Here is a 25,464-nt window from a genome sequence, read left to right on the forward strand (position 1 = left end):
CACAGAGTTGTGGGAGGGTTATGATTTCAGTTAGCGTTTGTCAAGTGCAGTGCTGGCCCTAAAGTAGGCTGGGGCAGGCGCAGCGGCCTGCAATACCAGCAGTTTGGGAGGATGAGGCAGGAGAATCACTTGAGGCCAGGAGTTTGAGACTAGCCTAGGCATCATAAGGAGACCTCATCTCTACTAAAAATAACAAAAATTAGCCAGGTTTAGTGGTGTGTGACTGTAACCCCGGCTACCTGGGAGGCTGAGACGGGAAGATTGCTTGAGCTGAAGAGATCGTGGCTGCGGTGAGCCATAATTGCGCCACAGCACTCCAGCCTTGGCAACAGAGCAAGACCCTGTTTCAGATAAATAAATAAATAAAAATAAATGAGAGCCGGGCCCAGTGGTTTATGCCTGCAATCCCAGCACTTTGGGAGGCCGAGGCAGGTGGACCACTTGAGTTCAGGAGTTCAAGACCACCCTAGCCAACATAGAAAAACACCAACTCTACAAAATACAAAATTAGCCGGGCATGGTGGTGCGTGCCTGTAATCCCAGCTACTTAGGAGGCTGAGGCAGGGGAATTGCTTGAGCCCGGGAGATGGAGGTTAAAGTGAGCTGAGATCGTACCACTGCACTCCAGCCTGGACGACAGAGCGAGACTCTGTCTCAAAAAAATTAATAATTAAAAAGTAAATGAGGCTGGGCACAGTATCTGATGCCTGTGATCCCAACCTTTGGGAGGCTGAGGCAGGAGGACTGCCTAAGCTCAAGGGTTCAAGGCCAGCCTAGGCAATATAAAGAGATCCCGAATCTACAAAAAAAATTTTTTTTAATTAGCTGGCCATGGTGACACACACATATAGTCTTAGCTAGTTAGGAGGCTGAGGCAGGAGGATTGCTTGAGCCTGGGAGAGAGAGGCTTCAGTAGGCTATGACTGTGCCACTGCCCTCCAGCCTGCGTGACAAGGCAAGACCTTATCTCTAAATAGAGAAGAACATAAAGTGGGTTGGATCTCTGTGAAATACACAGGCTTTGCTGGTGTTGGAATTCCAGCAACTTCGCCTCTGAACCCCCACTGCCTTATGGTAACAAAAGTAGCTGCCCCAAGAGCTGCCACATGGATGAATGGGGATGAAGTGGGTTAGTTAGGAGGCACTGGGTTATGCTTAGTAACAAGCACCCCCAAGACTTCATGGGCCCAACAGCTAAGGTTTGGTTCCCATCATGGTGGTTTTGTGAAGAGAAAATGCAGCAAATTATGCACTGTTTTGCAGCACTTCCCCTTGGAAGGGGTACAGGCCACCTCTGCTCACATTTCATTGGTCAAAGCAAGTCACGTGGCCACCCCCAAAGTCACTGGGGTGGGAAATATGATTGTACTCTAGGATCACAACCATCTGGGACTGGTGGCATGTGACAGTAGTCCCAGCTACTTGGGAGGTTGAGGTGGGAGGATCGCTTGAGCCAGGAGTTGGAGGCTGCAGTGAGCTATCATGCCACTGCACTCCTGACTGGGTGACAGAGCGAGACCCTGCATTAAAAACAAGACAAAATGCCGGGTGCAGTGGCTTATGCCTGTAATCCCAGCACTTTGGGAGGCTGAGGTGGGTGGATCACCTGAGGTCGGGAGTTCGAGACCAACCTGACCAACATAGAGAAACCCCGTCTCTACTAAAAATACAAAACTAGCTGGGCATGGTGGCACGTGCCTGTAATCCCAGCTACTTGGGAGGCTGAGGCAGAAAAATCACTTGAACTCAGGAGGCGGAGGTTGTGGCGAACCAAGACGGCATCATTGCACTCCAGCCTGGGCAACACGAGCAAAACTCCATCTCAAAAAAAAAAAAAAAAAGACAAAACAAATAATACATGATATACCAGTGGTTAACAACATGTCTGGTATACAGCAGGTGCTCAATACATGGGCATCATTATAGGAGAGGCTTACAGGCTACAACGCCTGATACTCCAAATCATCATGCTTCATGAATGGGGAAACTGAAGCCCTCAGCTCTACCCTTGCCTGCCTCTCGCCCTGCTTCTCATGGGGGGTGAAAAAAAAGACAGCAGCCATTTCCAAAGAAGCATTTATTGGCATGCAGGGTCCATGCTAGAGGCTCCTTATTTCCAGGGCCAGGCCGGCGAGACAGAACCCATTGCTCAGGACGCAGCCCAGATTGCAAAGAGAGGACAGGCCATGGTAGCGGAAGAAATTCTGGCGGAGAGCACTGTACTTGGGGTCCTTCTCTCGCAGCTGGCGGTACGGATCGGGGCCCTGGTGGCTGCCTGGTACCTCCCCGCCCAGGCCCCGCTCCTTCTCCACCATTTGCAGGGCCCACATGGCAGCTGTGGTGCGGGGCTCCAACCAGCGGGCGTTGACAGTGGCCAGCATAAGGCTCAGGAACAGCAGGTAAAGCTGGCAGGGACAGCCAAGGAGAAGGTAAGCCATGCCTGGGAGGCCAGAGGGGCCCTAAGGAGGGCCCTTCTCAACAGCACAGGGGTGGGGGTGGGGACAGCACTGGATCAAAAGCCTGCCTCCCTGTCTTTCCTTGAACCCAGACTGAGGGCCCCAAAGCAGAGCTCCAGCTCTCCTACTCTGAAACTGGCAGCTCTGAAGGAAAGGCTCCATCCCCACCTCCTCCATCCCCACTAAAACCTCCCGAGCCTCCTCTCCTCTGATACTGAGACTGGAAGTCCCCAAGGTAAGATCTCTTGCCTCAGTGGCCACATCCCAGACCCCAGAAGCTGACACTGGACCCACAGAGAGTGAATAAAAAGTCTTTGAGTGGCTGGGCATGGTGACTCAAGGCCTATAGTCCCAGCACTTTGGGAGGAGGTGGGTGGATCACTTGAGGTCAGGAGTTTGAGACCAGCCTGGCCAACATGGCAAAACCCTGTCTCTACTAAAAATACAAAAATTAGCCGGGCATGGTGGCGCCTGCCTCTAATCCCAGCTACTTGGGAGGCTGAGGTACGAGAATTGCTTGAACCCAGGAGGCGGAGGTTGCAGTGAGCCAAGATCACACCACTGCACTCCAGCTTGGGAGACAGAGCAAGACCCTGTCTCAAACAAACAAACAAACAAACAAACCAAAAAAACCCAAAAAGTATTTGAAGGCAGGCATGGTGGCTCATGCCCATAATCTGTAATCCTGGTGCTTTCAGAGATAAAGGTGGAAGCAAAACTTGAGGCCAGGAGTTCAAGACCAACCTGAACAACACAGCAAGACTCTCATCTCTATTTTCATAATTAAGAAAAATGTTTTTGTCGTTCTCATGTTGCCATAAACCCATCTCTATTTTTTGTAAATCTTTGAATACCTTCTGAGTCTGTTTCATTAAAATAACTAAAAGAAAAAAAAAACAGTCTGTGAAGTTCTAGTTACCTATAATCCCCTCCTGTCGCTATGAGATTATTCTTGAAAAACCTATCAGGTCTCACTTGCCCACATCTGTGGAACATAATGCAGGCAGGGGAAGGCTAGAGTCGAGAAATCTGAGATGCAGAGATGGTTTCTTGCCTTGTGGCCAAAAAAATGTGTGGAAGGGGGTAGGAAACCATAAATTCCCAGTCGGGCTGGTTTTTAAACAATAAGCCGGGGTCACTATTCCAGCTCAGCTGAGTCACCACAGATTGGCAGCAGGCCCAGCCAGCAGGAAGAGAGGGAACAGCAGCTAGTAGAGAGACGCTGGGGGGGACAGACAGGGCTAATGGGGACTGTTGTACAGGCTGTGCACTGCTCAAAGGTATCAAGAGCCCAGCTTTGTATCCATCAGGAAGAAGGGGCACTTTTTTTTTTCTGGAAAAGGTGTAGCCATAGGGGCTCACTGGGGTCTTGAGAACAAGTCTCCAGAGGGTAGTGGTGCTCAAACCCACGTACCTGACTGGCCTCCCAGAATGTGAGCTGAGCCCAGGTGTGCTGTAGAGCCAAGATGCAGAGGTTGATGAAGGCACAGCCCATGGAGATGTGGAAGTAGAAAGGGAAGAGTTTGCTCTGCACTAGGCCGAAGGTATGTCGGGGAAGGCCTCGGAAAAGCAGGAAGCCTGCAGGAAATGGGGGCCATAGGGATGTTAGGGCACTTTCAGGTTCCCCTCTTATTTCCATACCCACTCCAGGTACCCATGACGTCCAAGCTGAGGGTCCATACCTGAGACGAAGGTCACCCACATTTGCATGCCCCAGGCACCTGACAAGACCAGTAGATGGACCATCTTAATCAGGCCTTCCAGGTTCACGCCTTCCTCCATCTTGCAGCCCTGGGAAGGAGGCACCGGGTGGCTCAGAACTTTACCTTTGCCTCGTGCGTGGCCTTCAGACCCTGTGAGCCCGCTCGGGGACAGGGTAAGGGCCAATCCATCAGAGATTCTGGCAAAGCAGCCCAGGAATGAGAGTGAGAAAGGCCCAAAGCAGTCAGGGCCCAAAGACAACCCTCGACCCCATCTCTCCAAATGTCAGCGCTCAAGATTTCAGGCTGCCTGGACCTCAATCTCCATGCCACTTCAGAGTCCCCCAAATTTCAGCCCCAGCAGCTCCAGCTCATAGCCCTAGGTTTTCAGGGACCACCCCACTAACTCCCAAATATCACCGCAGGGATCCAGGTCCGACAGCCAAGACCATCCCTCTCACAAGAGAATCCCAGATGTAAGGTCAAGCTCCCCAAAGCCCCCGAGGAAACCCCAAATCTCATCCCGAGGACGCCGATCCCACCGTTAGGAACCGGGACCTCAACCCACAGCGCCCGGATTCCGAGAACAGAGGCGTCGGGGCCAACGGGCTGAATTCGGTACCTCACTCCAGCGCCCCCGAGTGGACAGTGACCCCCTCCTCCACCGTGTCCCCTGGTGGGATTCCCCCAACCAAGAATTCGTCCCGCCTCCCAGCTGGGCCCGAAACCAATCGGATCGTAAATCTGCAGCTTTCTGTCCCGCCCTCTTGGGGACTGACTAATCGATTGGTAGAAACTCACTGGGATCCGCCCCCTCCAGGGGCTTTTATCCAATTACACCGCGGCTACTAAGCGTGAAGGCGCCAATGAGGCCTTTGGCTACTCCAGCAGGGGCGGAACTAAAATGCCGGCCACACCCCTCTCTGTGACTCCTTCAGTCTTTGAGCTTTTTAATGCGATGGTGTCCCCGCGGGATCAAATTTCAGCGTCACAGCTGAGGCCTGGCTTCGCGGTCCCTGATGGGAGATCATGAACAGGTGGTATGTGGTAGATGGGCGTCTATAGCCCGGAGGGTGCAGAATTCACAAGCCAGGGGGCGGGGCCAGGTTGATGACCCCGCCCCTTCCCTAAATAATTTTCCCTAGAGGGACGCGGAAGCAAAACCGGGGTGGGCGGGGAGAGAGGAGACACGATTGGGGACCTGAGCTGCTTCTCAAATGCCTCTCCTTTTCGCCTCCAAGCCTCCCAGGCTTCCTACGGTCCCTAAGTCCCAGGTTGTCAGCGTGACATTTCATAGCAAACACAGATTCCCATTACTGTATACCACGCACTGGCATGGATTAATACATTTCATCACAACAGTCCAATAAGGTGGATATTATGACATCCCTTTTTTTTTTTTTTTTTTTTGAGACGGAGTCTCGCTCTGTCGCCAGGCTGGAGTGCAGTGGCACGATCTCGGCTCACTGCAACCTCCGCCTCCCGGATTCAAGCGATTTTTCTGCCTCAGCCTCCCGAATAGCTGGGACTACAGGCGTCCGCCAACACGCCCAGATAATTTTTGTATTTTTAGTAGAGACGGGGTTTCACCATGTTGGCCAGGATGGTCTTGATCTGTTGACCTCGTGATCTGCCTGCCTCAGCCTCCCAAAGCTGGGATTACAGGCGTGAGCCACTGTGCCGGGCCCCAACATCCCGTTTTTATAGCTGGGGACACTGAGGCATGGAGAGGTTCAGGAACGCCACCAGTATTACACAGGTGGCAGGGACAGAGCTAGGATATGAACCCAGGCCATCTAGCCGAAGAGTTTCCCTGCTTAACCATTATGTTCTGCTGCCCCTGGAAGTGAGGACCTCCCTGAGGCAGTGACTCTTGGAGGGGCAGCTTAGGACATTTCAGGCAGAAGAAAAATGTGTACATCACAGGGTGGGTGTGAAGATCCAGTGAGTGCTTAGGATGCCCAGCACTCAGTTAGGTGTTCAGAAAACAGGAGCCTAAAAAAGGATTAAGGAAGATTTTACTGAAAATATGCTGAGTAGTTTTTGTTTGTTTGAGACAGAGTTTCGCTCTTGTTGCCCAGGCTGGAGGCAATGGCGTGATCTCGGTTCACTGCAACCTCCTCCTCCCGGGTTCAAGCGATTCTCCTGCCTCAGCCTCCTAAGTAGCTGGGATTACCGGCATGTGCCATCACACCTGGCTAATTTTGTATTTTTAGTAGAGATGGGGTTTCACCATGTTGGTCAGGCTGATCTCAAACTCCTGACCTCAGGTGATCCGCCCACCCTGACCTCCCAAAGTGCTGAGATTACAGGCGTGAGCCACCACACCCAGCCTGAGTAGGGTTTTGAAGGACGTATAGGAGTCTTCCAGGCAGACTGAATCAGGGAAAGGACACCAGGCAGAAGGTCTGGCATGGGAGACAAAAGAGAAGTTCTAGAGGATTTGGTGGAACAGGCTGAGTGTGACTCAGGGCAAGGTGCCTTTCACCTAGAAGTTTCTCCAGGCAGACCTGCCCCAGTTATCTCCATCTGTGCCATCCCTGATTATACTGGAGGGGGAGGGGAGCTGGATATGAGACCCAGAGCTCGGCTCTTTTCTGTTCCCAGTCTTTTCTAGCACAGGCCTGGACCGCAATTCAGCTAACATTTATTGAATAGATATGCCCGGCCTCTCTTGCTCACACTCTATGGCTGTTATTTACCTCTGGGGCCAGGTCCAAGCTCCTGGCTTCGCCGTCAATGCTTTCCTTGAGCTGCTCCGCTAACCTCCTGCTGCTTCCTCTTGGACCTTGATTCAGCCATCAAGAATGTAGCAGCATAGAGCATGTGATTCCACACCTCCAAGTTTTTGCACATGCTGTTCCCTGCCAGGGAAGCCCTTCCTTTAAGCCAGTGTCAATGTCACTGTTTTCTTTGGGCTCTTCTGAGGTCTGATATTTTACTTTGGGGTCTTCTGGGTCCTTCTCACTGCCCCACCCAAACCTTGGGGCTGGGATCATCTTTTTTTTTTTTTTTTTTTTGGAGACCAAGTCTCGCACTCTGTTGCCCAGGCGGAAGTATAGTGGTGTAATCTTGGCTCACTGCAACCTCTGCCTCCTAGGTTCAAGCAATTTTCTTGCCTGAGCCGCCCAAGTAGCTTGGATTACAGACACCCTCCAGCAAGCCTGGCTAATTTTTGTATTTTTAGTAGAAACAGGGTTTCATCATGTTGGCCAGGCTGGTCTCGAACTCCTGACCTCAAATGATCCTCCCACCTTAGCCTCATAAAGTGCTGGGATTACAGGTGTGAGCCATCGTGCCTGGCCATAGCTGACTTTGGGACCATTTCATCCATCTTTGGCTTCTGCCATAACAGAGAAGCTTTGAGTTTAGGGCTGAGACATCTCTGGAATGTCAGGGAGGGTCTGGGGCAGTGGAGACATGGAGACTTATCTCAAAGCAGCCACTGCTTCCCTACTCACAGCGACCCTATTTTGGCCAGTCTACCCTGTGTCCTGCCTCTATTAACCTCCCTCACCCTCCAGCGTGTGTTTGCCTGCTAACACGAAGTGTGAGAAGTACTGGGGTTCATGGGAGGGGGGCTGCTGTAGGTCTGGGGATGCTGGGAGGGGCTGGGAATGTGAGGAGTACTCTGCACTGTCCCTCAAGAAAGCCCTCACTCCCAGGCTCTTCCTTGGACAAGGCTCTGGAGTGTACAGCTTCCTGGCCCAGGACCCCACAGCAGGAGACCTTGGGACGCCCTGCTTCTGGGAACATAGTGAGGAGTGTAGACTGGATGCCAGTGGTGGGCTCGGGGACTCCACCACATGGGGCTCCCCGCTTCCCCAACCCAGACCTGAAGAAGGAGTGCCGTAATGACCAGGACGTTTTGAAGAGGCATTACAACGTAGCTAAGGTCACCCCCACCCAAGAAACCCCTTCAATGCAGAAAAGCACTGCATCTATCGCTGTGGGGCTTAGGGAAGGGGCTGTAAGGCAGAGGGACTCCCATGAACACGCCCACTGTGTGTGTCTTCAGCACCTAGAACAGCGCCTAGCATTCAGCAGGCCCTCACTAAACAAGTCTTAAATGAAGGGATGACGGAATGAATGGAAGCAAAGAGTGTGGTTGTGTGTCTTCCATGGGGATTTGTCTGTGAGCGTCTCTCAGCCACAGAAGTGCATTTCTGAACATGTGTAGCCAGCCCAAGGGGGAGGTGCATGAATATGCCTGGAGTGCAGCTTTGCCTGCACTTGCGGTTTGGGACACCCAGAACTGAAGAGATCCAACTCTTGTCCAGCCCTCCAAACTTGCTTGGGGTGAACAAGGAGGCAGCTCAGGGGTAAATTTCTACTCCCCTCTTGTTTCTCTTCCTTAGAAGCCCTTGGAGACCAGCTCTTCCAAAGTCAAAGGTGAGAAAGCTCCTTCCCGATGAGACTGTGGGGGAAGACCTGCTGGTTCTTACCTCTACCGTCTGCCCCAGCAACAGCTGACCCTCTGCCAAGGTCACCCATTCACTCCTGCCCAAGGCTTACTGGGCCCCTGTTCTAAATCTTACCCCCTGTCCCTACTGCCACTCTGAGCCTCTGCTGACCTCTGCCCTGCCCTTGCTCCAGGCCCCACCCCTCCCAGTGCTGGCTCACCACCCTCTCCTCTGCTCACAGCCAAAACCATTGTGATGATTCCTGACTCCCAGAAGCTCCTGCGATGTGAACTTGAGTCACTCAAGAGCCAGCTACAGGCCCAGACCAAGGTGAACCGCCATGGCCCTGTTGCCAGCAATTTCTGTTTCTCCTTGCCCTCCCCTCCTTCCTGTCACCCCAAGGTTGACCTCTTTCCCCCAGGCTTTCGAGTTCCTGAACCACTCAGTGACCATGTTGGAGAAGGAGAGCTGCTTGCAGCAAATCAAGATTCAGCAGCTTGAAGGTTAGGACTGGCCAGAGATCAAGGTCAGGCAAGGCCACGCATGGTGGCTCATGCCTGTAATCCCAGCATCTGTCCAGGCGTGGTGGCTCACACCTGTAATCCCAGCACTTTAGGAGGCTGAGGTGGGTGGATCACGAGGTCAGGAGTTCAAGACCAGCCTGGCTAATATGGTGAAGCCCCATCTGTACTAAAAATACCAAAATTAGCTGGGCATGGTGGTGTGCTCCTGTAGTCCCATCTACTCAGGAGGCCGAGGCAGGAGAATTGCTTGAAGCAGGACCTGGGAGGTGGAGGTTGCAGTGAACTGAGATTGTGCCACTGCACTCCAGCCTGGGTTATCAAACTCTGTCTCCAAAGGAAAAAAAAAAAGCCAGCATTTTGGGAGGCCGAAAAGGGTGGATCACTTGAGGTCAGGAGTTCGAGACCAACCTGGGCACAACATGGTGAAACCCCATCTCTACTAAAAAATAAAAATAAAAAAGGCCGGGCCTGGAGGCTCATGCCTGTAATCTCAGCACATTGAGAGGCCAAGGCAGGTGGATCACCTGAGGCAGGAGATTAAGACCAGCCTGACGAATATGGTGAAACCCCATCTCTACTAAAAATACAAATATTAGCTGGGGCATGGTGGTGTGCGCATGTAGTCCCAGCTACTCAGGAGGCTGAAAAAGGAGAATTGCTTGAACCCAGGAGGCAGAAGTTGCAGTGAGCCGAGATCACACTACTGCACTCCAGCCTGGATAACAAAGTGAGACTCTGTCTCAGAAAAAAAAAAAAAAAATCAGGCTGGAAGCTGGTCCTGTTGGGATTAGCTGGGCCAGGCCAGGGTGAGAGAAACTGGGAGAGTCTTGGGAGAGTGTGGGTTCTGGATCAAGATTAGGACAAGCTGGGTTCAGGGTGGGATCAGGGCTCAGTCAAGGTCCCACACTCTCTGCAGAGGTGCTGAGCCCCACAGGCCACCAGGGAGAGAAGGAGGGGCACAAGTCGGGCCCCTCTTTGGAGCAGGGCCAGCAGGAGCTTTATGGGGCCCTGGACCAAGGCCTGCAGGGGCTGGAGAAGACCCTGCATGACAGTGAGGAGGTGCAGCGCATCCACACCACTCGCTGCCTGCAGCTGCTGGCCCAGGAGATCCACAACAGGTGGGTGATGGTGGAAGGGCAGGCGGGAGTCCACAGGAGGGAAGGGAGGTCAGGAACTGGGGAACCGAGGCAGGATCAGGGAAATGGCAGAGGCCTGGGTGAGGAAGACTGGGGGATGATGGAAAGCCTGAGGGACAAGAGGGAATGAGGCCTGGTGCGGTGACTCATGGCTGTAATCCCAGCACTTGGGAAGGCCAAGATGGGCGGGTCACCTGAGACCAGCCTGGCCAACAGGGTGAAAGCCCATCTCTACTAAAAATACAAAAATTAGTCGGGTATGATGGCCGGTGCCTGTAATCCCAGCTACTGGGGAAGCTGAGGCAGGAGAACCACTGGAACACGGGAGGCAGAGGTTGTAGTGAGCCAAGATCGTGCCACTGCACTCCATCCTGGTTGGCAGAGTGAGACTATGCCTCAAAAATAAATAAATAAATAAAAGAGGAGAGGATGAGAGGCTCAGGGGAGACAGGTGGCTGGTGGGGGTTGGGGAATGGGAGACTGAGAGGCCAGAAGGCAGGGAAGACAGAAAGCTGGAGGTGGGATGGAAAAGGAGGCCAGGGGGTCAGAGAGGGGTGGCAGGGAAGGCTGAGAGGACAGGAGGCTGGGGGTGTAGAAAATCGGGGACAGGAGGTGGGGAGGTGGAGGCCAGGTGATAGGAGGCTGAGTGGGTTGGGAGAGGCTGAAAGAATGGGAGGCTGGGGATTGGAAGGAAAGGATGGGGATGAGGGTAGGGGGTTGTAGAAAGGAGGGGAAATGGACAGGGAGGTGTGGGGAGGGGACAGACTTGGGCGGATGGGTGGTCAGGGGCCAGGCAGCGAGTGTAGGTCCAGGCTGCACTGTCCCCTCAGCAAGAAGTTCCTGTGGGAGGAGCTGGAACTGGTTCAGAAAGAGGTGACCTGCATCTATCAGAAGCTCCGTGAGTGCCTGGAGCCACAGCCAGGGGCGGGAGAGGGGGATCCTTCTTTAGCCCCTGTCCCCTTGAGCCCCCTCCCTCCACAGAGGCCCAGGAGGATGAGATTTCAGAGAACCTGATGAACATTCAGAAAATGCAGAAAACGCAGGTGAAATGCCGCAAAGTGAGTGGAGGAGATGGGGACCCTGGGGAGGAATGGGAGAGGGAGGGATGGGGATTTTGGTCAGCCTCTGCCATCACATTGAAGAGTGAGTTCAAATCCGAGCTCTGCCTCTCACTGCTGTGTTACTGTGGGCAAGTCACTCAACCTCTCTGAGCCTCAGTTTCCTCATCTGTATAATGGGTGTAATAATAACTCATCCTGGCCAATGCCTGTAATCTCAGGACTTTGGGAGGCCAAGGTGGGCAGATCACCTGAGATCAGGAGTTCGAGACCAGCCTGGCCAACATGGTGAAACCCCGTCTCTACTAAAAATACAAAAATTAGCCTGGTGTGGTGGCGGGCACATGTAATCCCAGCTATTCAGGAACCTGAGGCTGGAGAATTGTTTGAACCCGGGAGGCGGAGGTTGTGGTGAGCCGAGATTGCCCCATTGCACTCCAGCCTGGGTGACAAGAGCGAAACTCCATATCAAAAAAAACCCTCATCCTGTTGAGCACGGAGGCTCATGCCTGTTATTTCAGCACTTTGGAAGGCTGAAGTGGGGGGATGACTTGAGTCAAGGAGTTCAAGACCAGACTGGGCAACATGGTGAAACCCTGTCTCTACAAAAAACAAAAAAACAAAAAAAAACTAGCTGGGTGTGTTAACATGTGCCTGCAGGCCCAGCTACTCAGAAGGCTGAGATGGGGGGATCACTTGAACCTGGGAGGTTGAGGCTGCAGTGAGCCCTGGCGGCACCACGGCACTCACAGGGTGACAGAGTGAGACCCTGTCTCAAAAAACAAACAATAACAACAACAAACACTCATCCCTACCTGATCAGGTGTCTGTGTTAGCTGAGTATTAAGCATTTGAATGCAGCCTGGCGTATACTAAGTGCTGTGAAACAGTCACCTTTTACTACTGTCACTATTATTATGATTGCTGTTCTCTCATCCCTCCCCACCTCAGATCCTGACCAAGATGAAGCAGCAGGGTTATGAGACATCTGCCTGGCCGGAGACTGAGGAGATACCTCAGGGAGCTGATGGCTGCTGGAAGGAACTGAGTGACATATGGTGATGCCCAGCCCTCAGTCTGACCCCTGACCCTCATGTGAACCTCCTTCCCAAACGGGATCTGGCAGTGACTTCCAGAACCTGGAGCCCACCTGAGTCCAGAGCTCCCTCACTCCCTAGGACTCACCCCCACCATGACCCCCAACCTTAGGCCTACTGCTGTCCACTCCCTGAGCAGCCTGGAGTCTCCCAGGACCCCTAGCTCCCCATCTTCCTGCAGGTCTGCTGTGCACGTGCTGCAGAACTCCATCAATGGCCTCACCATGTCTTTGGGGGCTCGTCCCAAGGCGTCAAGCCCCAGGGGTGAGGGAGGCTGAGAATTGTCCAGGGGTGGGAGGTCATTGTCTAGCCTCACTCGGGGCAGGGTGGGGGGGCTATGTTCAGAGAGCCTACTTGGGAGTGACATCCATCTGTTGAGTGTTATTCTGTTGTCACATTAAGTAATATTCTGGGGTCACATTAAGGAATCACTGGAGTTTTCATCCAGGAGTCATTCATGGTCACATTCAGTGTCACTTGGATTTTTTTTTTTTTTGAGACAGAGTCACACTCTGTCACCCAGGCTGGAGTGCAGTGGCACAATCTTGGATCGCTGCAACCTCTGTCTCCCACATTCAAATGATTCTCCTGCCTCAGCCTCCCGAGTAGCTGGGACTACAGACATGTACCAGCACACCCAGCTAATTTTTTTTTGTATTTCTAGTAGAGATGGGGTTTCACCGTGTTAGCCAGGATAATGTCGATCTCCTGACCTCGTGATCTGCCCACCTAGGCCTCCCAAAGTGCTGGGATTACAGATGTGAGCCACCGTGCCTGGCCCTGTCACTTGGATCTTATATGAGTCCATGGGAACCCCATGCAGTGGCTCATGCCTATAATTCTAATATTCTGGGAGGCCAAGGTGGGAGGACTGCTTGAGTGCAGGAGTTTGAGACCAGCCTGAGAAACACAGTGAGACCCCATCTCTACAAAAAATTTAAAAATTAACTGGGTGATGGTGCACACCTGCAGTCTTAGCTACTCAGGAGGCTGAGGCAGGAGGATCTCTTGAGCCTGGGAGGTTGAGGCTGCAGTGAGCCATGATCGTTCCACTGCACTCCAGCCTGGGCAACAGAGCAAGACCTCATCTCACAAAAAAAAGGTGTCAGTTGGGTAAAATTCAAGGGTCATTGAAGTCATAATTTGGTGTCACATTGAATCACATTCAAGGGACTTGGGGGTCATGGTTTAAGTATCAGTGAGGTATACTATGAAGGGACACAGGGCATATATTTGGAGGTTACTTGAGGGTCCTATTCAGGGTACCTGTCCCTCCTGCAGGCCACAAGGGGCACAGGCACCTGAGCCATCCACTCCCCTCCTGGGACTCTGACTCTGACTCTGACCAGCACCTCTCTCAGCCACCTTTCAGCAAGAGCCGTCGTTCCTTCCCACACGGTGCAGATTCTTCCCACTCCCCCCCACCCACCCATTCCCCTCCTGACCGGCCTTGAACTCCCAGTCTAGACCCTTGGGACAGGCCCAGATCCCAATCTGGACATTCGGTCCCTGCCCTGCAGCCCCAGAGTCCCCTGGACCTGGTCAGGCCCTGACCCACTCTCTCTCTCCACAGCTTGAGCAGCCGGGACTGCTCTCCCTGAAGACCCCTCCAGAAAGAAAATAAACTAGCCCAGACCCTCTTCTTGCCCTGGACTGTTAGTCCTGCTGCTTCCTGTGCTAGGAATCCCCCTGCCCTCACAATTTACTTTTCAGTGTTGCGGGGGAGGCATGTAGAGACCCCAGAGGTCTTTTGGGATGTGTGGGCTTGGAATCAGGGGACATGGTGAAGCCAGATTTAATATATGACAAGGCAAGGAATCATTCTGTCCAGATACGAGTGGCCAGACAGACTTCCACGCTGGCCATAGAGCCTTCCTTTCTGGGGGGCCCTGGTGAATGGGGAAACTGAGGCCCAGAGAGCAAGGGGCACGGACATGCTCTGAAGCCCCTCCCTCCTATTACCCTTGGAGCTCTTCCCAACCCCAGGGTCTTCCCTCTTTACATCCATTCTTGGTTCCTTCCCACAACTGATGCTAACACGCCCCGCCCCCAAGAGCACGGAGGCCCCGCCCCACCCCGCTAATGAGGCCCCGCCCTACGGGGGGCTATGCAAAGGAGGCGCCCGGAGGCCCCGCCCCTCCCTCCGCCTCGGAGTCTGCGCGGCGCTGCCCGGCCCGGCCGACCGCATCTCGGTCTCGGCGCCTGCCAGCCGGGCCGGCCGTCTGTCCATCTCGCCGCGCCAGGGCCATCTAGACGGAGCGGGGTCTCAGGCGACTGCGGCCTCGACGCGGTGAGGAGAGGGGCTGGGGCGCCCCTCATCCCCTCCGGTGGGCTTCCCACCCCCAGCGTCGTTCCCCGGTTCCTGAGGGTCGGGCGCCTTAGGGTCCAGCGCGGGGAGGGGCGAGGGAGGGGAGGCGGCGAAGGTGGGGGAGGGGACGAAGCTGGGGGAGGAGACCCCGGGCGGAGGAGCCCAGCGCCCATGGTGAGGGTGGCCGTGGGTAACTGTGATTGTGTGGTTGTCATTGTGTGTCTGTGTGGTTGTGTAACTGACATCGTGTGGCTGCACGACTGGGATTGTGCGGCTTCGGGAGGTCCGCGGATGTGTGTCACTGTCATTGTGCTGCTGTCGTTGTGGGTGTCACTCGGATGGTGTGTGTGTGGCTGTGCTGTGGCTGCCATTGGCCCCCCGTGTGGCTGCTGTCTCTGTGTGTGACTGTCTTGGCATCTGTGTGGTTGTGTGCAATGACAGTAATGACTGTCATTATGTGGCTACTGCTGTGCTTATTCTGATGGTGTGTGTGTCTGTGTGTGTGTGTGTGGCTGTGGTTGTGCACCGTGCACCTTTCTTGTGTGGCGTTGTGAGTCTGTGCCATGGTCTGTGGACGTGGCCATGTGGCTGTGGTTGTGGATGGCACTGTGTCTCTCCCCTATGACTGTCAGTGTGAATAAGAGACTGTTAGTGTGTGTGTGGCTGTCACGGAGTGCCTTGTAATTGGGGGTGTGATGCTTTGATGGGTTCTGTGACCCCCATTGTGTGCAGTGACTCTTTCTTTGCTGTGACTCTTAAGTGTGTTGCAGGCCTGTGTGTCCCTGACTGTGGTGGGGTGAGGGCTTGTGTGGGACTGTGATGTGTATAGGGTCTCCTGATGTGTTTCTCTCTGTTTGGCCCAGGGTGGGGGGTGGGGACTTGTTTGATCTGTTTGGGTGTCTCTGACAGGCTGTGTGCCCACTGTGTGTAAGTATGCAGTGATGTTTGTTGTGTGTGTTGGACACCTGTCTGAACGAGTGGCCCCGTCTTGTTCACTGCAAAGTGGCGTCCAGCACAGTGCCTGGAAGTCGGCTAGTGCCCAGTCTTTACCGTGGGATGGATGAACGCTGTGCCGTGTGTGTGTGTGTGTGTGTGTGTGTGTGTGTGTGTGTGTGTGTGTTGGGGGGTAGGATGGAGGCTGTGGCTGGGTTGTGCTTCCTAGGGGTGCCAGCATGGGTGACTCTGGGTTTCTAGGACTTCTGGCGACCATCACCCCATATCACACTACAGAATGAGCGTCGTGGTTGGGGCGCTGGACCCAGAGTGCCTACTCTCACCTGCCTGGGCCTCAGTTTCCACATCTGCACAATGGGGGTGACCATCCCTGCCCTGCTGGCCACCAGGAGCAGCTGTGAGTCTGGGAGTGTGGATGCAGCCTGGGGGAAGCCATAGGGCACTTTCACAGGTGAGATCGGGCTGGAAGAATGGGTGTAAGCAGGTGTGACTGTGTTGAGCCCTGAAGCACTGGGGACTGGGGGTAGCCTTGGGGGAGGGAAGAGGAGAACTGGGAGGCAGACCGGCTGGGAAGAGGGGGAAGGAGGGAGAAGCAGTTGGCAGAGAAGGAGGGCTTGGCTATCAGCCCAATCAGACACCAACACCACAGCCCATGGGGACAGAGAGAGGAGCCCCTGTGGAGCCATGGAGGAAAGGATTCAGGGGAAGGGCCTGGCAGGGATGGAGGCCCCTGGGGAAAGAGGATGGGGTTCCCTAAAAACTAGTGGGGGCTCTTTTTTTTTTTTTTTAAGAGACACAGAGTCTCGCTCTGTTGCCCAGGCTGGAGTCCAGTGGCACAATCTTGGCTTACTGCAACCTCTGCCTCCTGGGCTCAAGTGATTCTCCTGCCTCAGCCTCCTAAGGAGCTTCAATTACAGGTGTCTGCCACCAAGCCTAGCTAATTTTGTATTTTTAGTAGAGAGGGGGTTTCACCATGTTGGCCGGGCTGGTCTTAAACTCCTGACCTCAGGTAATCCACCTGTCTTGGCCTCCCAAAGTGCTGGGATTACAGGCGTGAGCAATTGTACCTGGACTTGGGGGCTCTTCTAAATGCCATGTGGGAGGGGTTCCCATGAGGCTGGAGAGTCTCTTCTCAAGGACCATCTCCTAAAAGGCACTGGGTCAGAGTCTCCCTTGTCAGCTGTAGAGGAAGGGGACCCTTACAGAATCTCCAGAATCTCAGGGAGTGGTGTCAGGGGAGGTGGGTGTCCCCAATAGGGTTGGGACCAACAGGGTGGGACCTGGATTGCAGAGGCATGGCCAGAAGGTTCAAGGGGTGGAGTCAGGGCTTCCCCTGGACCCATCTTCAGGGGCAGGGGTGTGGCCAAAGGACTCAGGGATGGGGCCAGAGTCCCAGTGACCTGAGCCTTCCCCTAAGCACAGCCCTGGGACTCCCACTGCCTCCTCACTCTGCAGGCCTGGCCTTCACCATGGCGGGAGGGAGACCGCATCTGAAGAGGAGTTTCTCCATCATTCCCTGCTTTGTCTTCGTGGAGGTGAGGGCCTCCATCCCTCTCCCAGAGAGGGCGTGCCTATCTCTGTCTCTGTCCAACCTCTGTCTTCCTATCTGTACCCACTTTCCATATCTGGGGTCTCCCTTGCCATCTCCTTTCTCTTGAGAAGTGGTTTATGAGCCTGGATTCCAAAGTGCCACTCCCCAGGATCCAATCCCCCTCTGCCCTATCGACACTGCAGGGTGCTGGACCCCGCAGGTACCCTCCTGAGCCTCAGTTTCCTCATTCATAAAATGGGCACCACTAACGTCCCATCTCCTAGGGCTTTTTTTTTTTTCTGAGATAGGCTCTTACTCTGTCACCCAGGCTGGGGTACACTGGCATAATCTCGGCTCACTGCAACCTCTGCCTCCCAAGTTCAAGCAATTCTCCCACCTCAGCCTCCTGAGTAGCTGAGACTATAGGTGTGCACCATCATGCCCGGCTAATTTTGTATTTTTTGGTAGAGATGGGATTTCAACATGTTGGCCAGGATGGTCTAGAACTCCTGGCCTCAAGTGATCCTCCCACCTCAGCCTCCCAAAGTCTGGGATTACAGGTGTGAGCCACTGCACCCGGCCTCCTAGGGCTATTGTAAAGGTAAAATGTATTAATTCATGGACAAGGCTTGGTATGACCCCCCTGCCCACAGTTAGGGTTAGACCTGGTAGCTGCTAGTACTCCTCCTAACCTCTGATTTCTTTCCTTGTGGGAGAGTCTCTCCACCACCTGCTGTCTGTCTCTCTCTCATCTGAGCCTTGACCCTATTCTCTCTCCCCATGCCCATCTCTTCCCTTCCCTTCTCTTTTCCCTCCTCTCTTCTCTTGCTTTTTTTCTCCTCTTCTCCCCTCCTTCCCTCACTTCCCTTTCTCTCTCTGTTTCTTCCTTTCTTTTGAGACAGAGTCTCACTCTTTCGTCCAGGCTGGAGTGCAGTGGCATGATCTCACTGCAACCTCTGCCTCCTGGGTTCAAGTGATTCTCCTGCCTCAGCCTCCCGAGTAGCTGGGATTACAGGCATCTACCACCATGCCTGGATAATTGTTGTATCTTTAGTAGAAACAGGGTTTTGCCATATTGGCCAGGCTGATTTCAAACTCCTGACCTCAGGTGATCCACCTGCCTTGACCTCCCAAAGTCCTGGGATTATAGGCATGAGCCACCTATTTCTTTCTTTCTTTTTTCGGAGACAGGTCCCCTCTGTCACCCAGGCTGGAGTGCAGTGGTGACATCAAGGCTAACTGTAGCCTTAATCTTCTGGGCTGAAGCAGTCCTTCTTCTGCCTCTCAACTAGTTGGGACTATAGATATGCAGAGATGAGGTCACACTATGTTGCCCAGGCTGATCTCAAACTCCTGAGCACAAAGCGATCCTCCCGCCTCAGCCTCCCAAAGTACTGGGATTACAGGCACCAGCCGCTGCACATGGCCTTTCTGTTTCTACCTCCTCCTCTTTCTGTTTCTCCTAAGCCCTGACCTCCTCCTCCTTTCCCCAACTCTTTCAGTCTCTCTTCCCCTTGTCTCCATCTCTCTCCGTCTTCCACTTTCTGTCTCTAACACATGTCTCTCCGTCTTCGTATCTCTGCCTCCGTGGCCTCAGCTGGGACCCTGACCCTCTCTCTTCTCTCTCTGCCACTTCTCCCTGCCCTGGCTCGGTGGCAGTCGGTGCTGCTGGGCATTGTGATCCTGCTTGCTTACCGCCTGGAGTTCACGGACACCTTCCCCGTGCACACCCAGGGCTTCTTCTGCTATGACAGTACCTATACCAAGCCCTACCCAGGGCCTGAGGCTGCCAGCCGAGTGCCTCCTGCTCTCACCTACGCACTGGTCACTGCCGGGCCCACCCTCACGGTGAGACAATGACCTCCTAGGAGGCAGGTGGGCCAGGTGAGGGTGGGTGAGGGGATGGGCTGGAAGGCCAGGAAGACTCCACTTTGATCTTGCCCACAGATCCTGCTGGGGGAGCTGGCACGTGCCTACTTCCCCACACCACCTTCAGCGGTCCCAGTCATCGGGGAGAGCACCATTGTGTCCGGGGCCTGCTGCCGTTTCAGCCCCCCACTGCGGAGGCTGGTCCGCTTCCTGGGTGAGAGACACAGCCTGGGGTCAGCCCCGTGGTAATGGTGGGAGGTGGGTATAGAAGCAAAGAGTTGTGGGCCTGACAGGCATAATTCCACGCCAGGTGCAGTGGCTCATGCCTGTAATCTCAGCACTTTGGGAGGCCAAAGCAGGTGATCACCTGAGGTCAGGAGTTCGAGACCAACCTGGCCAACATGGCGAAATCCTGTCTCTAATAAAAACACAAAAAATTAGCTGCACATGGTGGCGGGCGACTGTAATCCTTGAACCTGGGAGGTGGAAGTTGCAGTGAGCCAAGACCGTGCCATTGTACTTTAACCTGGGCAACAAGAGTGAAACTCTACCTCAAAAAAAAAAAAAAAAGAAAGAAAAATTCCAGGGAAAATCTGGGTATGGGAGCACATGCCTGTAGTCCCAGCTACTTGGGAGGCTGAGGTGCAGACTCAGCTGCTTGGGAGTCCCAGTTACTTTGGAGACTGAGCAAGACTCCACCTCTTAAAAAAAAAAAAAACAATTCCGGGGGTAAGGAAGAGGACCTAGAATTGCCGTGATAGAGATGTCAGGAAGCCATGAGGGACTTAGGCTCAGGCCAGATGTAATGGAGGTTCTAGGGACATGGGTGGGAGTGGGGGTGGGGGTGGGGCCCAACCCAACCATAATGGCAACTGTGGGAAGAGGGTCCCAAAATGCCACAAGGAAAGTCTCAAGCACAAAAGAGAGACACAGGCACAGGACAAACACCCTCAGGCCCCTGGGTAGGGAGATGAGACTCTGACTGCTTTAAATGGGGTCCCAAACACAAGTGGTGGCTGTGGGAAAGGGGGAGGGGCAGAGCTTACCTATAATTGTGGTCCCAGGGGCAGAGGATGGGAGACCCAGCTCTAACTTCTTAGTGGCCCCAGGAGGAGAGTGATGAACTCAGTAGTAGCCAGTTTGGGGGCAGGCAGGAAGAGGCCCAGATATGCCATTAGAGTTTTCCCTGGCCATCCCGGGTATGGGCTGGATCCTGATGTAATGGTGTTGGCGGGGAGGTCCAAGCCCAGCTATAATGGGACTCCAAGGGAAGACCCACCCCTGACGTAGTTGTAATCATAGAAAGACAGGGGCCAGATAATGAGGGTACCTGGGTGAAGGAGGCCTCAGAGTGCCTTCCTGGTGGTCCTAAAGGAAGGGGGATGTTGGCCCAGCTACGGAATCCCAAGTGTGCTTTCATGACAGTTACAGGAAAAGGGAGATAAAAGGTCCAATGGAACCAGTGGGAGCATCAGGGCCCGGCGCATAAACCCTTCCACTATCCCACCCCCAGGGGTCTACTCCTTCGGCCTCTTCACCACAACCATCTTCGCCAACGCTGGGCAGGTGGTGACCGGCAACCCCACGCCACACTTCCTGTCCGTGTGCCGCCCCAACTACACGGCCCTGGGCTGCCTGCCACCTTCGCCGGATCGCCCAGGTCCCGACCGCTTTGTCACCGACCAGGGTGCCTGCGCTGGCAGCCCCAGCCTCGTGGCCGCTGCTCGCCGCGCCTTCCCCTGCAAGGACGCGGCCCTCTGCGCCTACGCGGTCACCTACACGGCGGTGAGCCTTGGGAGCTTCGGGGTCGGAAATGGGGGTGCGGGCTGGACGGCGACCAGGAGCCAGGAAACCTCTAGGGCTGGAGCCTGTGTTCCTCCACGCCCCCTGGTGGGAGCCGACCTGTTGAAAGCTCTCGCTCCTCCTCCTCCCAGGTCTTAGCCACGCCCCCAGCCAGTCTATTGACTCCGCCCCTTGCTCGCTGGTCCTGCCTCCTGAGCCAATAATACGCTCGTGAGGGAGGCTGTTGGCTCCACCCTATGGACTCGGAACTCCTAGAGCCTAGCCAGGCCCCCAGGATGCTACGGGCGCTAAATATATTAGCTGGGAGACTAGGTGGATGGGACGGCCCCCTGGAGTCCTTGTCCCTCTCCTGGGGCCTTGTTCCTGCCCCCTGTAGCTCTGGCCACGCTCCTTGCTCTTGACTGCTCTGGGATTTCTAACTGTCCCCTGCTTTTTCCTGGTCACATCCCCTGTTGCTTCAACTGTTTTCTGGCATCCGGTTTTAGGCTGCCACCCTGTTAGTGGTCCCCTGGGGGTCAGGGGCTCCATCTCCTAGAGCTCCTGTACCTGCCCCCTTAGCCCTTACTCCACCTTCTGGTTCTGTGCCCACGCTCTGACCTAGCAAGCGTCTGTTCCCATCTGTGACTCCGGACCAGGGTCACCTGGTCTGCAGGCCGCATTCGACACCTTGTCCTCTGCCCTTGGGAACTCTGGCCACACCTTCTAGACCTGCAGGCTACATCCTCAGTCCCTGACCCCCGTCTTTAACGTTTTGGTCACGCTTCTGGAAAAGCCCATTGAGGGTCCATAACTCCATCCCTGGAGCCCCTGGCCACACTCTCCAGCTCCCCAATGCTCTGACCATGCACCCTAGCTTAGAAAGGAGCCTCCTCTTGGGTTCGGCGACTTGCCTCCGCTTGTCCCCTGACCAGTCCGGCTCCCCGCAGATGTACGTGACTCTCGTGTTCCGCGTGAAGGGCTCCCGCCTAGTCAAACCCTCGCTCTGCCTGGCCCTGCTGTGCCCAGCCTTCCTGGTGGGTGTTGTCCGTGTGGCCGAGTACCGAAACCACTGGTCCGACGTGCTGGCTGGCTTCCTGACAGGGGCGGCCATCGCCACCTTTTTGGTGAGTCCCCTCCCCAAACTTCCCAGCATAAAAGACCCTCATCAGCTGGGCACGGTAGCTCATGCCTGAAATCCCAGCACTTTGGGAGGCTGAGGCAGGTAGATCACGAGGTCAGGAGTTCTAGACCAGCCTGGCCAAGATGGTGAAACCCTGTCTCTACTAGAAATACAAAAATTAGCCAGGCGCAGTGGCTCGTGCCTGTAATCCCAGCTACTCAGGAGGCTGAGGCAGGAGAATCGCTTGAACCCGGGAGGCAGAGGTTGCAGTGAGCCAAGATTGCACCACTGCACTCCAGCCTGGGCAACAGAGTGAGACTCTGTCTCCAAAAAAAAAAAAAAAAAAAGGCCTTCATCAGTCCTCTAACCCAAGAGTCAGGAAGACATGATGGAGAAGGGTGTGGATTCTATGTGACCTTGGGCCAGTCCCTTAGCCTGACCCTTCCTGGATATTCTCATCTGTGAAATGAGATACCAAGATCAAGGCCTTGAATGCAAATTTAAGAGGGTGCCCAAACACGTAGAAATCAAGATTAATAATATTTTAACAAAACATTTTAAAAAATCAAAGTTAATACAAAACTATCACAATATACACAATACAAAAATTCTAAATAAAGACGAATCAAAGCTGGGTACGGTGGCTCATGCCTGTAATCCCAGTACTCTGGGAGGCCGAGGTAGTGGATCCCTTGAGGCCAGGAGTTGGAGACCAGCCTGGTCAATCTGGCAAAACCCCATCTCTACTAAAAATACAAAAATTAGCTGGGCATGGTGGTGCATGCCTGTAGTCCCAGCTGCTTGAAAGACTGAGGCAGAAGAATTGCTTGAACTTGTCGGGGGGAGGTTGCAGTGAGCCAAGATCATGCCACTTCACTCCAGCCTGGGTGAAAGAGTGAGACTCTGTCTCAAAAAAAAAAAAACAAAAAATTGCCAGGCATCATGGGGCACACCTGTAGTCCCAGCTACTTGGGAGGCAGAGGCAGGAGAATAGCTTGAACACAGGAGGTGGAGGTTGCAGTGAGCTGAGATCATGACATTGTATTCTAGCCTTGGTCACAGAGTGAGACTCTGTCTCCAAAAAGAAAGAAAGAAAGAAAGAAAGAAATTAAATCCTGCCCCCGCACAACCTGGCCTTACTTGCTTTACCCTAGTCCGGGCTCTGTGGGATAAGTAATAATTGCACCTACCGCATAGTAAAGTGGAATGAGCAGTGCCTGACACATACTATGCATTAGCTGTTTTTGAAAACCTGAGTCTCAGTTTCCTTATCTGAAAAGTGGGGATGGTATTTACATAGCTCCTATGTGACTGGCCCCAGCCCTCAACACACTTCTCTCCCTCTGTTCCAGGTCACCTGCGTTGTGCACAACTTTCAGAGCCGGCCACCCTCTGGCAGAAGGCTCTCTCCCTGGGAGGACCTGGGCCAAGTCCCCACCATGGACAGTCCCCTCGAAAAGTTAAGTGTGGCCCAGGTAAGGGGGGCCGGGGACTGCTCCCGGCTGGAGAGGGTGGTGGGTGGAGGAGGCCCAAGGAGGCAGGAAGGGAGTCAGGCAAGAGGTGGGGGGTCTCAGAACCATGAGGAAGTGGAGGGATCACCCATCTCTGTGGAAATGGTCCTGGGGGAACAGCCTCAAAGAATGAAAGGGTGCACCCCTGTCTTCTTCCCAAGGGGACACAGTTAATCACGGAAACCGTGGTTGTCTTTTTCATGGGGCTCTTCATCTGATGAGCTCCTTGTGACTGTGGCCGGTAGGGCCCAGGGGGCCACTAGCCCCTTCCCTCTGTCTCTTTGTCTCAGGAACCCGAGGTCTGCAGGCCGCATTCGACACCGGCACGGCTCACCCCATCCAGTGAGTATAGGGGAAGTGGGGGGATAAACAGGAGGTCTTATAGGTGGGCAGCCACTGCCCCAGAGGTCTCACCTATGATTTTATGCCGCCTCCCAAGTTTTCTGATCCCCCGATCTCTGACTTCTGATCACTAGAGTCGCAGAACTGCGCCCGCCGTGGCCACCTGATCCCCAGCTGTGTGTCCTCCAGGGCCCCAGCCATGTGTTCGTCGCCCCGTGTGCCCCGTCCTCGATTGAGGTCTGAGCCGACGCCCTTGCCCCTGCCCCTACCCCTGCCAGCACCCACCCCCAGCCAGGGACCCTCGCCTTCCTCCCCTGGACCTGGAGGGCCAGGCGGGGGTGGTGGACGTGGCCGGAAGCTGCTGCTGCCCACGCCCCTGCTGCGGGACCTGTACACCCTGAGTGGACTCTATCCCTCCCCTTTCCACCGGGACAACTTCAGCCCTTACCTGTTTGCCAGCCGTGACCACCTGCTGTGAGGCCCAACCACCCACCCAGAATCTGCCCGGTCCCTTCTTTCCTGCCACGCGTGTGTGTGGGTGTACCACGTGAGTGCCAAAGTCCCCTGCCCCCCAAGCCAGCCAGACTCAGACATTAGAAGATGGCTGGAAGGACATCTGGGAGACACCTGCCTCTCTGGCCCTCTGGGACATCCCGATGGGGCAGAAATGCAGGGTGGGCCCTTGCCCCTACTATTGCCCTTTTAAGGGCCAAAGCCTGACCCCATTGGCCATTGCCTGGCTAATGAGAACCCCTGGTACTCAGAATTTCAACCAAAAGGAGTTGGCTCCAGCCAGTGGGAGCCTTCCCCTCACTTCTTAGAATCCTTCTGCAAGAGGGCAACTCCAGCCAGTGTTCAGCGACTTGAACAGCCAATAGGAGCCCTTGGTTTCTGGAATTTCTAGAGTGGGTGGGCATGATTCCAGTCAATGGGGGACCGCCCGTGTCTAAGCATGTGCAAAGGAGAGGAGGGAGATGAGGTCATTGTTTGTCACTGAGACTTCTCTCAGAATCAGCGAGCCCAGCTGTAGGGTGGGGGGCAGGTTCCCCCATGGCAGGGTCCTTGGGGTACTCCTTCTCCTCTTAGCCCCTCCCCTCTGTGCAGCCTCTCCACCTCTCACCCAGTCCCTCCTAATCCCCTACTTAAGTAGGGCTTGCCCCACTTCACAGTTTTTGGGGTTCAGGGTGCTGTGTCTCCCCTTGCCCGTGCCCAGGTCATCCCAAACCCTTCTGTTATTTATTAGGGCTGTGGGAAGGGTTTTTTTCTTTTTTTTCTTGAAACCTGCCCCTGTTCTTCATACTGCCCCCCATGCCTCAGCCTCATTACAGATGTGCCATCATGGGGGGCATGGGTGGAGCAGAGGGGCTCCCTCACCCCAGGCAGGCAAAGGCAGTGGGTAGAGGAGGCACTGCCCCCCTTTCCTGCCCTTCCTCCTCTTTAATAAAGACCTGTTTGTAACAGAAGTTTGGCCACCTGCCTTCCTCCCCCGGGTGGTGGGGGGAGGGTGCGGAGGACTTTCATCGTGGGTCTAGATGTCTGTGGAGCTGGGTGTGGGTGTATTGCTGCAGTGTATCTGAGGACGATTGTGGAGAGGCAGTATGGTTTCATGGGGCTCCAAAGTTGGGCTGAAATCCTGGCTCAGCATTCTGGGCTCTGTGGCCTCAGGAAAGTTC

The 25,464-nt window shown here is 54.4% G+C and overlaps 3 protein-coding genes across 19 annotated transcripts; 2 read left to right on the forward strand and 1 right to left on the reverse strand.

Annotated features, from left to right (window-relative positions):
* Positions 1–2,062: 2,062 nt before the first annotated feature.
* Positions 2,063–5,027, reverse strand: TMEM205 (transmembrane protein 205). 7 transcript variants are annotated; one of them, XM_035287450.3, is made up of 4 exons: positions 4,958–5,027; positions 4,139–4,247; positions 3,871–4,034; positions 2,063–2,405 (listed from the first exon to the last, which is right to left on the reverse strand). In XM_035287450.3, the coding sequence occupies exons 2-4, from the start codon at positions 4,236–4,238 to the stop codon at positions 2,100–2,102; spliced, it is 570 nt and encodes a 189-aa protein (XP_035143341.1). In that variant the 5' UTR covers positions 4,239–4,247; positions 4,958–5,027; the 3' UTR covers positions 2,063–2,099. The 7 variants fall into 7 exon arrangements, with proteins under 7 accessions (XP_035143341.1, XP_078216746.1, XP_008985546.1 ...); XM_078360620.1 differs by having other exon boundaries at positions 4,139–4,356; XM_008987298.5 differs by lacking the exon at positions 4,958–5,027 and adding an exon at positions 4,779–4,806.
* Positions 5,028–5,092: 65 nt separating this feature from the next.
* CCDC159 (coiled-coil domain containing 159) lies at positions 5,093–14,371 on the forward strand. 6 transcript variants are annotated; one of them, XM_054250249.2, is made up of 12 exons: positions 5,093–5,196; positions 7,822–8,051; positions 8,515–8,548; positions 8,801–8,889; positions 8,981–9,062; positions 10,000–10,201; positions 11,050–11,117; positions 11,201–11,277; positions 12,229–12,335; positions 12,556–12,638; positions 13,656–13,772; positions 13,948–14,076. In XM_054250249.2, exons 2-12 carry the CDS (start codon positions 7,932–7,934, stop codon positions 13,950–13,952), a joined length of 984 nt encoding a protein of 327 aa, XP_054106224.2. In that variant the 5' UTR covers positions 5,093–5,196; positions 7,822–7,931; the 3' UTR covers positions 13,953–14,076. The 6 variants fall into 6 exon arrangements, with proteins under 6 accessions (XP_054106224.2, XP_078216744.1, XP_078216742.1 ...); XM_078360618.1 differs by having other exon boundaries at positions 7,822–7,913; XM_078360616.1 differs by having other exon boundaries at positions 5,093–5,193.
* A 153-nt stretch (positions 14,372–14,524) lies between these two features.
* PLPPR2 (phospholipid phosphatase related 2) lies at positions 14,525–25,254 on the forward strand. Of its 6 annotated transcripts, none has more exons than XM_054250248.2 (10): positions 14,525–14,701; positions 15,913–16,087; positions 17,092–17,171; positions 18,827–19,015; positions 19,115–19,250; positions 20,550–20,821; positions 21,766–21,942; positions 23,291–23,413; positions 23,740–23,791; positions 23,926–25,254. In XM_054250248.2, exons 3-10 carry the CDS (start codon positions 17,106–17,108, stop codon positions 24,267–24,269), a joined length of 1,359 nt encoding a protein of 452 aa, XP_054106223.1. In that variant the 5' UTR covers positions 14,525–14,701; positions 15,913–16,087; positions 17,092–17,105; the 3' UTR covers positions 24,270–25,254. The 6 variants fall into 6 exon arrangements, with proteins under 6 accessions (XP_054106223.1, XP_078216737.1, XP_035143334.1 ...); XM_078360611.1 differs by having other exon boundaries at positions 23,291–23,397; XM_035287443.3 differs by having other exon boundaries at positions 14,525–14,664; positions 15,877–16,087.
* Positions 25,255–25,464: the final 210 nt, after the last annotated feature.

The sequence above is a fragment of the Callithrix jacchus genome, chromosome 22, assembly GCF_049354715.1.
Source record: "Callithrix jacchus isolate 240 chromosome 22, calJac240_pri, whole genome shotgun sequence".
NCBI lineage: Eukaryota > Metazoa > Chordata > Mammalia > Primates > Cebidae > Callithrix > Callithrix jacchus.

Excerpts from the sequence above, each read along its gene's own strand:
- TMEM205 (XM_035287450.3), bottom strand. The coding sequence starts at position 4,238 with ATGGAGGAAGGCGTGAACCTGGAAGGCCTGATTAAGATGGTCCATCTA. Across the intron at positions 4,035-4,138 it reads GTGGGTGACCTTCGTCTCAG|GCTTCCTGCTTTTCCGAGGC; the intron begins GTATGGACCCTC and ends CATTTCCTGCAG. Across the intron at positions 2,406-3,870 it reads CATTCTGGGAGGCCAGTCAG|CTTTACCTGCTGTTCCTGAG; the intron begins GTACGTGGGTTT and ends TGTCCCTGCCAG.
- CCDC159 (XM_054250249.2), top strand. The coding sequence starts at position 7,932 with ATGCCAGTGGTGGGCTCGGGGACTCCACCACATGGGGCTCCCCGCTTC. Across the intron at positions 11,278-12,228 it reads CGCAGGTGAAATGCCGCAAA|ATCCTGACCAAGATGAAGCA; the intron begins GTGAGTGGAGGA and ends TCCCCACCTCAG. Across the intron at positions 12,639-13,655 it reads CAAGGCGTCAAGCCCCAGGG|GCCACAAGGGGCACAGGCAC; the intron begins GTGAGGGAGGCT and ends TCCCTCCTGCAG.
- PLPPR2 (XM_054250248.2), top strand. The coding sequence starts at position 17,106 with ATGGCGGGAGGGAGACCGCATCTGAAGAGGAGTTTCTCCATCATTCCC. Across the intron at positions 17,172-18,826 it reads CCTGCTTTGTCTTCGTGGAG|TCGGTGCTGCTGGGCATTGT; the intron begins GTGAGGGCCTCC and ends GCTCGGTGGCAG. Across the intron at positions 19,251-20,549 it reads GAGGCTGGTCCGCTTCCTGG|GGGTCTACTCCTTCGGCCTC; the intron begins GTGAGAGACACA and ends TCCCACCCCCAG.